Source organism: Mustela lutreola, chromosome 6 (assembly GCF_030435805.1).
Source record: "Mustela lutreola isolate mMusLut2 chromosome 6, mMusLut2.pri, whole genome shotgun sequence".
Lineage (NCBI taxonomy): Eukaryota > Metazoa > Chordata > Mammalia > Carnivora > Mustelidae > Mustela > Mustela lutreola.
In genome coordinates, this window is record NC_081295.1 from 137,416,040 (window position 1) to 137,429,249 (window position 13,210).

The window sequence follows — 13,210 nt, forward strand, 5'->3', positions numbered from 1 at the left end:
CTTAGGTAAGAGAGAAGAGAGGTAATTAAAGAGGTGCAATTTGAATTGAACAGTTGAGAACTATTGATTGAGAAGTACTTGAGTTGGTCAGAGTTGTGAACTTTGTTCATGGGGAGGTGTAAGAGTGTGTGCGAGTTGCATGATCTCTTTGAGTCTTAGTTTCTTTGTAATGTGTAGGAATAATGCATACCTCACAACGTTGTTGTTGAAAGTGTGAGATGGAAGCCCACCGTATAGAGGGATAGCTGCCGTCGGTCGTGTCACTGTCCCTGGTCTCTTGTGTTTTCCATATGAACTGTTTGTTTCTTTTTCTTTTTTTTTTAAGTAAATATTTTGTTTATTTATTTGAGAGAGAGAGAGAGAGAGCTTGGGTGGGGGGCAGGGAGGTAGAGGGAGATGCAGGCTCCCTGCTGAGCAGACCTCAATCCCAGGACCCCAGGATCAAGATCTGAGCTGAAGGCAGACACTTGACCAACTGAGCCACCCAGGTGCCCGAAACGGTTTCTTATAGAGAAATTTAAGAGACAGTAAGAATGGAATGTCCTTTTCAGATGGAAGTGGGAAAGCTATCATAATCTTATTCTTGCTTTGTTATAAATGACAATAGAAAAAAGAATTCCAAATAATTGTTTTGGGTGGGGAGAAGTCATGGTGGGGAATATATGCCGGGCTGAGCAGCTAAAAAGTCTGTAAAGGAAGACAAGAAAATTAAACTTTGCTCAGTAAGCTGAGGGTGGGGTGAGGAGAACAAAGCACGGGCACGAGGATGGGCCATATATGTGGGAACAGGACCTAGAAGTGGGTTTGGAAGTGTGAAGGGCTGGGAACTGAGAAGGAAAAGGTAGTCAGCAACCCATGAGCAACTACACCAATGGCACCGTCCCCAGAATTCTGGACTTTGCATATAGCATATGCCTTTGGAGGAAGAGATGCTTTCTTGTGTCTTGCCAAGGGTGCTGGGCTGGGTAACTAAAAACCTCATAGTGTGACTTCGTGTGAAGATGTGGAAGGTGGCACGAGCATATTTAAAATTCGTGTCTATTGCATTGACAAGCCACTGAACGCTGTAGATGGGAAGACAGATTTTCATTGAAGTTCAACCAAAAACTTTTTGAAACAACTGACAAAATAGTGCCATAAATGAATAAATCCAGGGAGTTCCTGGGTATCTTCTCTCATGAAGGCAGTCTCCTGCAAAGGTGCTATGCTGAAGCTTCTAATAAGCAGTCACATACATGCACGATAATGTTAACTTGTAGCTAAATATTTTCAGTTACACTTTGGAATGGGGGCACTGTGCTGCTTTGGTACATACTCAGTATGCTTTTGATGTCACTCGGAACAATGGGATTCCCTCCTAATGCAGCTTACTATCACAAAAATAGGTGGTTTCTTAGTATGATTATAGGGCCCTCGAAGTAAAATAAGCACATGGTTGTATGCTTTAAAGTAGCCCAATAGATTAAAAAAAATCCAAAATTTTGAAGATGATTTATGTGATTTAAGTTCAAAGTAAATTTTTTTTTTTTTTTTTTTTTTTTTTTTTTTGTGAACATATGGATAAAACAACTAAAGATTTTCCCTACTGAGTCCCCCAAGTCAGCTTAAAACTTGCTTCTGTGACCCTGGGTAATGAACACGACATTCGTGGTCCAGAATCTTCCATTGTTGTTTTGTTTTAACTCTTCCGGTATTCTAGAGTTCATTCAGCTCCACCTGGCTCTTTGTCACCTGATCCGTGATGTGAGCAGCCCGTATCAGATGATTGCTGAAGGGACTTTCCACTGTGACACTGATGCTCTTCTTTAATTAATTAATGTGGTGTTCTTCTTATATTAAATTGTAGACATAATTTTTAAAAGATTTTATTTATTTGAGAGAGAGCACAAGTGATGAGGGGGCGTGCACAGAGGGAGAGGGAGAAGCAGACCCCCTGCTAAGCAGGGAGCCCTATGTTGGGCTGATCCCCAGCTCTTGGGGTGCCAGATTTATGACCTGAGCCAAAGGCAGACGCTTAACTGACTGAGCCACCCATGTACCCCAAATTCTTGGCAGGTCTATAAAAAGGATCTGGTCTATGCTCTGTCTTCTGGCTGCTCTGTATCCCTTCCCAAGTAAGTGTAGCCCTGTTCCTGGTTTACTATGCGTGCATAGTAGAAACTTGTTCTTTTATAAAGCAAAAATAGAATGGTGGGATGTTGCATTGACATTTAGTTGGAATGACACAACCAGATGTGAGGATAAAAAAGATTTGTATTTTATAAAAATAACTTCAACTGTCCATTGGTATAGTCTATCACTTTGTTCATTTTTGAAATTTATTTATTTTTAATTTTTTTATTTTAAGATTTTTATTTATTAGAGTGAGTGAGCATAATTACGGGAGGGGCAGAGGGTGAGGGAGAAGCAGCTCCTCACTGAGTAGGGAGCCCAGTGCAGGACTCGATCCCAGGACCCCAGGATCATGACCTGAGCAGAGGGCAGACCCTTTACCTATTGAGCCACCAGATACTTGGATTTTTCATTTTTATTTTTTCGTTTTTATTTTTATAAATATTAAATAAAAATCACCAGCACCTAGAGTGGTGTATTTTATTTGAAACATCAGAAAAAGTAAATGTAGTAACAGTTTTATAACATTATGTAAGAACATTCTCTAATACAGTGGAATTATGTAGAAGTCATGTCTCTCAAAGGTAAACAGAACTTTGTAGTTAAGGAGGATGGCAGGCAGAAATGTGCAGGATGGATGTTTCAAATATCCCCTCTTCTAATGTATATACTCATGTGCTTCCGTTAACTAATGAGACATTGCTAGGGCCAACCAAACCTTGTCCTTTAGACGATCCTCCTAAACTTTTTGATTCAAGAATATAGTCCAAATAAAAGTAAATTATCACATTTAAAGTTTTATTCAACCTGAGGGATTCAGGACATGACATGACGTGATAAAGGAAGTTTTCTTCAGACTCACGGAAGGACAGCTAGAGAATAGGGATCTAAAAGTGAGGTTCAAGGCTCTTTTGGTTTAGAGCAGTACCTATTAAGCCTCTGTCAGCAGATTTCCTTAATGGGATCTTCTGTCTGTGTGGAGGAGGCAGTAGGGGAAGCAGATGTCAGTAGGACAATGGGAGGTTGGTAGGAGACACAAAGGACGAGTTTAGTTTCTACAGAGTGAAGTTTGACTTGCGCTTTGCGTGTGTGCTCTTTCCAGAATCTGTGAAAGAAGTTTCTACAATGGTTTGCTCAGCTCTCAGGAGAGTTGCCCAGGTGCATGCTTACCTGGTGAGGAAGTCCAGTAGTGTCTCCAAAGGCCATCATTGTCAGGCCTTGGGCTCGAGATCTGCTGCTTCGGAGCCTGCTGCCCGAGGAGCTCCAGGTGGCATGGTGGAGCTGCTGGGCAAATCTTATCCTCAGGATGACTATAGCAACCTCTCCCGGAAGGTCCTCTCCAAGGTCGGCAGGAATCTGCACCACCAGCAGCATCACCCACTCTGGCTGATCAAGGAGAGGGTGAAGGAGCACTTCTACAAGCAGTATGTGGGCCGCTTCGGGACTCCGCTGTTCTCCGTCTATGATGACCTTTCTCCAGTGGTCACCACCTGGCAGAACTTTGACAGCCTGCTCATCCCAGCTGACCACCCCAGCAGGAAGAAGGGAGACAACTATTACCTGAACAGGACTCACATGCTGCGAGCACACACATCTGCACACCAGTGGGACCTCCTGCACGCTGGGCTAGATGCCTTCTTGGTGGTGGGCGATGTCTACCGGCGCGACCAGATCGACTCCCAGCACTACCCAGTGTTCCACCAGCTGGAGGGTGTCCGACTCTTCTCTAAGCATGAGGTGAGCCTTGAGACAGTTCTTACCATTGATAGCATGGACATTCTTGTTGAGGTCACTAAAGTTTATCTCAGTGAAACAGGTTGTCCTTGACCTTATTTTGCCTTTGTGAATTATGCATCCTTGATGATTTCCTTTGTCCAGGCCAAGCCTCAATATTTTTTGATCAATTTGTTGTGTTAGTACCTATAGGAATGAGGGCTTTGGTTTTCCCTCTTCTGAGCTTAGTCTTTCAATACTGACCTGCCTTTCTCTAGCTTTCTTCATATGAATGAATAGTCAGTGGCTCAAATTTATCCTCAGTCCAGGATGGTTAAGATACAATGCTGAAACCTATGGTCAAGTTACTCCAATTCTTAGTCAGTAAAAATTAATTAAGTATTCATACTATTAGACATTAATGAATTTCTTGTACAGTAGAGGGGACTGACAGTTTATTGGCTCGGGTTAGAAACTGTGTTCTGTTCCCAAGCTCTTCACTTATCCTCCCCTCCTTTACATTTGTAGGTGTTTTATATTTTTTTCTTTGTGAGATGCCTAAGTTGTTGCTATTGCTGAAATATATGTTTGGATGCTTAGAGGTTTTTGATCAGGAAATCTGATATTCTGGTTATTCTCAAAAGCACCCAACACCTTACGTGTTTGTTAGCTGATACCATAATATACTGATTTCCTAATTTCTTTTGGCAAATTATGAAAATCCCTAAAAGCTTGAGTCTGTTTCCTAAAAACCTGCAATACTACTTGCCTTTCATTCATACATTTTTAAATCTCTGTTTTTATGTAAGAAACAAATGGAATAAAAGGAGGCCCAGGAAATATTTCACTTTACCCTTTCCGCACTTCTTCCCCACATATTCATCAAAGCAGGAGGAACAGTTCCCTCCCATGAACAGATGCTAAATGGGTTGTGGGACATGGAAAGGAACAGTATATGATCCCTAGGCTAAGAAGGAACCATTGTTTTGTTGTAGTGAGTGAGTCACGTTTTATGAGACAACTGTTTGCCTCAGGATGTGCTGTTTTCCTGTGGGTCTGTGATACCCCAAGCAGTAGGTGAGCTTCACATGGAAAGGCCACCCACGCTGGATTGCAGAGATGCTTAAATAAGCGTTCTTACTACTTGGAATTGCTGACTGTATTCTAAGTTAGGATTAATACTATTAATCAGGGTATGGGTTTATTAGGAAATGAAAAAGAAACAAGGATAGTCAGGTCGCAGCCTAGGAAATGTGAACAAGTGATAGAATGTCGCCTACAATTAATGTGCTGGAGGGGATGTATGCTAGTGAGACAGTGTCCGGGTCACGGTAGCTGGCCAGTGCTCAGTCTAGCTTCCCTCATTAAAAAATGAGAAAAGAAAGTACTCACTGATTTGTAAGCCTGAATGCCATAAAAGTGGCAGTGAGAGCTTTGACACTTACACTAGCATTTTAATGTAGGGAAAATCCAGGCTACCTTAGAAGGTGGAAAATAGGAAGAGGGGTAGGAAGCTGGCTTTATCTTGTTTCATGTTTATTTGGGATCCAGTCCAACTTAGTCATTAGTGGACATGGCTAATCTAGACTGATAATGTTACTGTATATTCTGCCTTATCGTTAAAAAAATTAAACACACACACACACACACACACACACATATAACTAATAATACAGTTTGATGAGGAATTCCATGTTCATTGTTTCTCATTTGTTCCTCTTAATAAAACCCTCATGAGATCAATTGTTTCCACTTTAACCATGAGGAATCTGAAGTCCCCAAAGGCTGTCCAAGGTTACCCACCCAGTTCATTGCCCATTCTGCTGCCTTCTGTTGCTTTTTAGGGAACTGTTTTGTAAGTGGGACCTGCTTATGACCCAAATGGTTTGTTAGTTTTAAGAATGGTGTTGGGGCTTGGGATGCTTGGGTGGCTCAGTCATTAAGCGTCTGTCTTTGGCTTAGGTAATGATCCCAGGGTCCTGGGATCGAGTCCCACACAGGCTCCCAGCATGGTGGGAAGTTTGCTTCTCCCTCTGCCTGCTGCTCCCCCTTTGTGTGCTAGCTCACTCTTTCTCTCTCTCTGACAAATAAATAAGTAAAATCTTTAAAAAAAAAAAAAAGAATGATGTTGGGGAGAGAGAGGATTTTGTTTTTGCTTTTTGTTTGTTCATTTTAGCATGGTCTCAACTAAAGTGTTGGGATTAAGTTTGACCTAATCTTTTTTTTTTTTTTTAAGATTTTATTTATTTATTTGACAGACAGAAATCACAAGTAGGCCAAGAGGCAGGTAGAGAGAGAGAGGAGGAAGCAGGCTCCCCGCTGAGCAGAGAGCCCGATGCGGGGCTCGATCCCAGAACCGAAGACCTGAGCCGAAGGCAGAGGCTTTAACCCACTGAGCCACCCAGGCGCCCCAAGTCTGACCTAATCTTAACCATCAAAAAAATTTTTTTCCTTTCAGTTTATTTCCCTAGAACATGATTTTTCAGTGATTTTAATCATGTTACCTATGTAATTTAAAAATTATATTGTGTACCATACACAAAGATAAACTCAAAATAGATAAAAGACCTCAACGTGAGGCAGGAATCCATCAGAATCCTAGAGGAGAACATAGGCAGTAATCTCTTCGATATCGGCCACAGCAACTTCTTTCAAGATATGTCTCTAATGGTAAAGGAAACAAAAGCGAAAATGAATTTTTGGGACTTCATCAAAATCAAAAGCTTCTGCACAGCAAAGGAAACAGTGAACAAAACAAAGAGGCAACCGACGGAATGGGAGAAGATATTCACAAATGATAGTACAGACAAAGGGCTGATATCCAGGATCTATAAAGAACCCCTCAAACTCAACACACACAAAACAGATAATCATGTCAAAAAATGGGCAGAAGACATGAATAGGCACTTCTCCAATGAAGACATACAAATGGCTAACGGACACATGAAAAAATGTTCATCATCACTAGCCATTAGGGAGATTCAAATCAAAACCACATTGAGACACCACCTTACACCAGTTAGAATGGCCAAAATTAACAGGACAGTAAATAACGTGTGTTGGAGAGGATATGGAGAAAGGGGAACCCTCTTACACTATTGATGGGAATGCAAGTTGGTACAGCCATTTTGGAGAACAGTGTGGAGGTTCCTCAAAAAATTAAAAATAGAGCTTCCCTATGACCCTGCAGTTGCACTACTGGGTATTTACCCCAAAGATACAGATGTAGTGAAAAGAAGGGTCATCTCTACTCCAATGTTCATAGCAGCAATGGCCAAGGTCACCAAATGGTGGAAAGAATCAAGATGCCCTTCAATAGACGAATGGATAAGGAAGATGTGGTCCTGTAACACTACGGAGTATTATGCCTCCATCAGAAAGGATGAATACCCAACTTTTGTAGCAACATGGACGGGACTGGAAGAGATTGTGCTGAGTGAAATAAGTCAAACAGAGAGAGTCAATTATCATTTGGTTTCACTTATTTGTGGAGCATAAGAAATAACACGGAGGACATGGGGAGATGGAGAGGAGAAGGGAGTTGGGGGAAATTGGAGGGGGAGATGAACCATGAGAGACTGTGGACTCTGAAAAACAATCTAAGGGTTTTAAAGGGGCAGGGGGTAGGAGGTTGGGTGAGCCTGGTGATGGGTATTATTGAGGGCACATGTTGCATGGAACACTGGGTGTGGTATACATAAATAATGAATTTTGGTACCCTGAAAAGAAATTTAAAAAAATAAAATATAAAAAAATTATATTGTTATCTTTTAAAGTTCTTCTGTTACTAAATAATCTTTATAAGTATTGTTTCAATCCATATAAGGTATATTTCAACAAGAAGAAAAGTAAATACAGGGGTCTGGGCAAAAGAAACAGGGGTAAGACTAGAAATGCATGAACTGTGACAATATATATTTTAACTCTTGATTGATATTGTTTTTCATAAAAAGATTAAGTGTATCAGCACTCATGAATCTAAATAGGCTAAACTTACCAATTATAGACATACATGACCACAGAGGGCATTTTTCAGTGAGAGAGTCCTAAACAGAATCATACCAGAGGCTGAAAATAAAGGGCAGGAAAAAGATAGGTTAAGCAAATACCAGAAGAAAGCTGGCACAGCACTATTAATATTAGACAAAATAGAATTTGTGGCAAAAAATTGATAAATATGAACAAAGAGGGATAATATATCAATCACAATGCTTTATGAATCAGGAATTTTAATGTGCCCAACATCATAGCCATAATACATAAACCCAAACTGGAGAAATAAAGTTAAATTTGACAAATTCATAATCATAGTAGAAGATTTTAAATGACTTCAATTAAAAAAAAACAGTGGCTTAAGAAAACAAAGTGAATAAATTGAGTAAAGATATAGACAACCTAAAAACTTGATTAATAGGCTTGACTTATATTTATTTTTAAAGTTCTGTAACTAAACTAAAATAAAATTCTGTAACTATACAGATCCACACAGAAATTCCATACTCACAGTTGGGGGTACATAGTCACGTGGGATACTTAAAATAAGTTGTCTGTGTACTGGTTGACAGCTAAAGTCTAAACAAATGTCAAAGAATCAATAACATAAGTAGAGCTCTGCTTGACTAGGATGTAGTTATGTAGAAATGTCTTTGGATATTTAAAAACTCATAATTATAGATTCCTGGGATAAAGGGAAATATAGTAAATTGCAAATTACTTACTAATCAGCAATGAAAATATTCTCTTGAAACTGCTCAGATATGCAGGAAAATAGTCACTTCGTTTTGTAGAAACTTGGTAGACCCCACTTAAATTGTCTGATTACAGTTAACATTAATAAAGCAAGATGTGTGGGATGTAGATAAAGACATACTTGTAGTACATTTAGTTTAAATATATTTAGGAAAAATTGAAAACCCTGAAAAATCAATGAATTAAGTGTCATTTTAAGGTGCTAAAGCAAACAACATTCTATTAAAAAAAGTAGAAGGGAGGTGGGTTGTATATTTTTTAATAGTCCCAATTCTTACAAAACAGATACAGCAACTGGAATAATAAAGCCCATCTCCAAGACAAGTGGGTGACAAGGTCACCCTAGGATCTTCACAAATGGTGGGAACTCACAGCTGCCAGCCAGAAGATCTGCATTGTGTCAGAAACTGAGGCCACAGAGGGAACTAGTGAGGGCTGAGGGGTGGAGAGCTTCTTCTGAGTTTCTCAAGGAACAAACTTTGGACAAACAAATTTGCTTGCAGGGCTTTGACAATGACCAGCAACATCACAAAAAGAGGGGCCAGGGCCAGATTTTCAGGTCTCCTGATAGAAGAATACAATGGCAACTCTAAAATCTGGCCAAAATACTTGATCCTGAATCTGATCAAATCTCTAGATCCAGCTCCAAATTTATAGGAAGTACAGAGGACAGAGAATGTTAAACTCTGTCTTGGAGAATTAACAAGCAAAATCCAGCCTGTGGGAAATGCGACAGCATTGCTTCTCAAGATGTGATGTGCATAATGAAATAAGCAGAAAAATCAAAAGGAAGACCTTAGAAATGTTTAAGCAGCAGTGTTTAGAAATGTTCAAGCCATCATATTTAAGCACGCCATCACTGGACTTCCTTCATGGAGTAGCATGTAAACTGGTCCCAGTGTTCTAACCCACTCCTGGCTAGTTGCATGTGCTCGGTCTTTGTGGTGGTCATGCACACGAGGGCCCTGTCTCAGTCTGAGACCGACTGGAAATCTTCAACTGTCCCTTCCGCATAGAGAGCTTGAGAAGCACTGCTCTGCAGGATAAATGATTCAGTTTCGTCAAATGAACTGCAAGAAAAATAAAAGGGAAATATACCTGTAGAGTAAAAGAAAGATCAAGCAATCACAATGCTTAGATCCTATCAAGAGAAACCATCTTTAAGGAAAAAAATCATTTGAAGCCATTGGAATTTGAATGCTCACTGAATATCTGAATTTAAGGCGTTCTTCTTTTTTTATTTTTTAAGGTATGCTTGTGGCATTATATTTTTAGAAAGTCATTTTCCTTTAGATTTACATATTGGAGTACCAGTGAGTGAAATGATCAGATGTCTGGTTTAATTCAGAATAATATGGGGCTAGGCATGTGGGGACGAATGGAAGAGGATTGGTCATGAACTGTTGGTTACTGAAACTGGGTGCTGGACACAGGAGGGATCTCTATCCTTTCTACTTTCGTGTGTGTTTGAAATTTTTCTGATAAAAGATTAAGGAAAAAGACTGAACGAAGAACACTGGGGTTAGTCAGTCAATCAGAAAAACATTTGTTGAACACACACTGGGGTTCAGGTCTGTAAGATGGTATTAGACAATCACGAGATGCTCCCTGGTTTCATGTGGAAGACAGCTGTTAAGATTAAAAAACAAACAAACAGGAGGCAGAAGATATTAATCATACAAGATTACAGTGCATAAACAATGAATTTTGGAATATGGAAAAACATAAAATTAAATTTAAAAATATGGAAAAAAAAAGAAGATTACATTGCATACAGTAGAAGACTGAAATCAATTAAACCTGGGATTAATAGCCTCACTTCCATCATTCTGAGGTGGTTTTACATGTTTTTACCAAGTCTGAAAGACTTGTATGGTCTGTTTCAGAAAATAGAGAGACCTATCAAGCTCATTTTATGAGGTTAGACATGTTAATATACAAACTAGATGAAAAGAAAATTTTAGAAGTTTCATTTTTATGAACATAGATGATTCCCTGTTTTAATGAACAGATATAGAATTATTACATGAAATATTTGCAAATTTAATTCACTGGTGTATTGTGTCCTACCACGTTATTATTATACATTTATTCCATTATATTATATTTAGCTGATGTAAGGAGAAGAAGCATGTGATCACCTTAATAGATGTAGAAAAGTAATTTGACAGCATTTAATGTTTTATGACATAAAAAAAAAGCATTTGATGACATTAGAGACTCGATAAAAACTTTTAGCAGACTAGGAATAGAAGGGAACTTTCTTTTTCTTTTTTAAAGATTTTATTTATTTATTTGACAGAGAGAAATCACAAGTAGACGGAGAGGCAGGCAGAGAGAGAGGAAGGGAAGCAGGCTCCCTGCTGAGCAGAGAGTCCTATGCGGGACTGGATCCCATGACCCTGAGATCATGACCTGAGCCGAAGGCAGCGGCTTAACCCACTGAGCCACCCAGGTGCCCCTCTTTTACTTTTTTTTAAAAAAAGATTTTATCTAATTGAGAGAGAGAGAGTGAAAGAGAGAGCACAAGCCAGGGGGAGAGACAAAGGGAGAGGGAGAAGTAGATGCCATTGAATCGTGAGACTTGATCCCAGGATCCTGGGATGGTGACCCGAGCCGAAGGCAGATGCTTATCCGACTGAGCCACACTGGCGCCCCTAGAAGGGAACTTTCTTAAATAATATTTGTCAAGCAGTCACAGCAAAGATCATAACTGGTGAGTCATTATAAATATTTCTATCAAAATAAGCAACAATTCAGGATCACTTGCCATCACTGCTTCTATTCATCGTGTGGGAAGTTCTACTTTATGTAGTAAGCCAGAAAGAGAAATGGAAGGTATAAACATTGGAAAACATGAGATTAAAGTAGCTTAATTTTATTTCATTAAAAATAAATAAATAAATAAATAAAATAATACATTATTTTATTAAAAATAAATTGTGTTATTTATTTATTTTTAAGATTTTACTTATTTGAGAGAGAGAAGAGAGAGAGCGAGCATGCATCCATGATTTGGTGGAGGAAAGGGGCAGAGGGAGAGGAGAGAGAGAGACTCTTGAGCAGGCTCCCTGCTCCTGCAGACCCTGATTCAGGTATTAAGCTTACTATCCTGAGACTGGGACTTGAGCTGAAATTGAGAGTCGGACACTTAACCAACTGAGCCACCCAGGCACCCCTAAGCTATTATCTTTTTAATTAATTAATTAGTTAATTGAGAGAGAGAGTGTGAGAGAGAAAGATCACAGGCAGGGTGTGAGGTAGAAGGAGAAGGCAGACTCCCTGCTGAGCAGGGAGACTGACACGGGACTCGATCCCAGGACCCCGGGATCATGATCTGAGTAGAACTCAGGTGCTTAACTGAGCCACCCAGGTGCCTATAGTATCTTTTTTTTTTTTTTTTTAAGATTTTATTTACTTAGTTTTGAGAGAGCGAGCCAAGTGAGTGAGCACACGGGACCTCGGGGTAGGGGGAGAGGGAGAAGCAAACTCCCTGCTAAGCAGGGAGCCCAAGGCGGGACTTGATCCAGGGACCCCTGGACCGTGACCCGAGCCGAAGGAAGACACTCAACCGACTCAGCCACCCAGGTCCCTTTATTTTTATTTTTAATTAATTAATTAATTTTTGAGATCTAGAAAGCACTTTAATATTCTATCCTTCTTCAAAAAGAAAATATAGAACGCTTCACAAATTTGCGTGTATACAAGCGTATTGTTTTGGTTTTAGTATATGTGCTGCCGAAGTGAGTACCCCAGGTGCCCTTTTATAGATATTTTAGAATATGCCCAAGTAACAAGTGTTCCCATTGTGTGCTAGCTCATACTTTGCCTCTCTCACTTGCTCTGGCTTTCTTTCCTTCTGTCTTTCACACCCATCCCCCCCCATTGCACATACCGTGTTTTTTGGTGGTTTTGTTTAGTTTTTCAGGTTTCTTTCTTAGATAGATTTGTTGGTGTGTGTAAGAAAAATACATGGGAATGATAAACACCAAAATCAAGACACTGATTACCTGGCAGGTGAAGGGAAGGTGAGTGATAGCAGGCATCATCGTTGTTTGCAAATAATGCCAAACCATATGAGTTTCTTTGGAGGCTAGAAGGATTTTTGAGACTAAAAAGTTTGAGCACCACTGTTCAGTTGCTTCAAAAGTAAATTTTTACTGAACATGCGAGGCATTTATTTTGCAAAGCATAGCAAATCTCATGTGTTCAGCAGACCCACCAGAGGGAGCCCATACAAATCCTGTATCTATTTAATATGATTTAAAAAAATTAATAAGTACATACCTGGACTGTGTTCAGAGAAGCTGTGTTTTCATTTTGTCCCTGGAGACGTCTTGTCTTGTTTCACCAGCTGTGCCCTGTGTGTGATTCCTGGGAATGCACTCTGCGTGCAGTGAGCACACCTAGGGTCCCTGGAAGAGGTAGGCTGCTCTGCAATTTAGTCCTTACTCTGGGCTGCAGACTCTTTGTTTCCTCAGTGTGTCTTCATTGTCTCCATTCCCCTTCTATGACTTCCTCTGGGTCAGTTGTATCCAGAGTCTTCCTCTTACGTACACACATATGCAAGCCGTACCTCCTCCTGAATTTAAGATTATTCATGATAAGCCTTCCTTTCTTCCTATTTCTGTCTTCA

General features: G+C 39.9%; 1 protein-coding gene across 10 annotated transcripts in view; it reads left to right on the forward strand.

The window, feature by feature from the left end:
• The window catches only part of FARS2 (phenylalanyl-tRNA synthetase 2, mitochondrial), a 531,358-nt gene that overhangs the window by 142,746 nt on the left and 375,402 nt on the right, over positions 1-13,210 (forward strand). For 6 of the 10 annotated variants that reach the window (XM_059179166.1, XM_059179167.1, XM_059179165.1 and 3 more), the window contains one exon: positions 3,215-3,849. The exons of the other annotated variants lie outside the window; for them this stretch is intronic. In XM_059179166.1, the coding sequence (XP_059035149.1) occupies positions 3,238-3,849 (612 nt within the window). In that variant the 5' untranslated portion in view covers positions 3,215-3,237. Of the gene's footprint in view, positions 1-3,214; positions 3,850-13,210 lie in introns of those variants that run through there. 10 annotated transcript variants of the gene reach the window in all.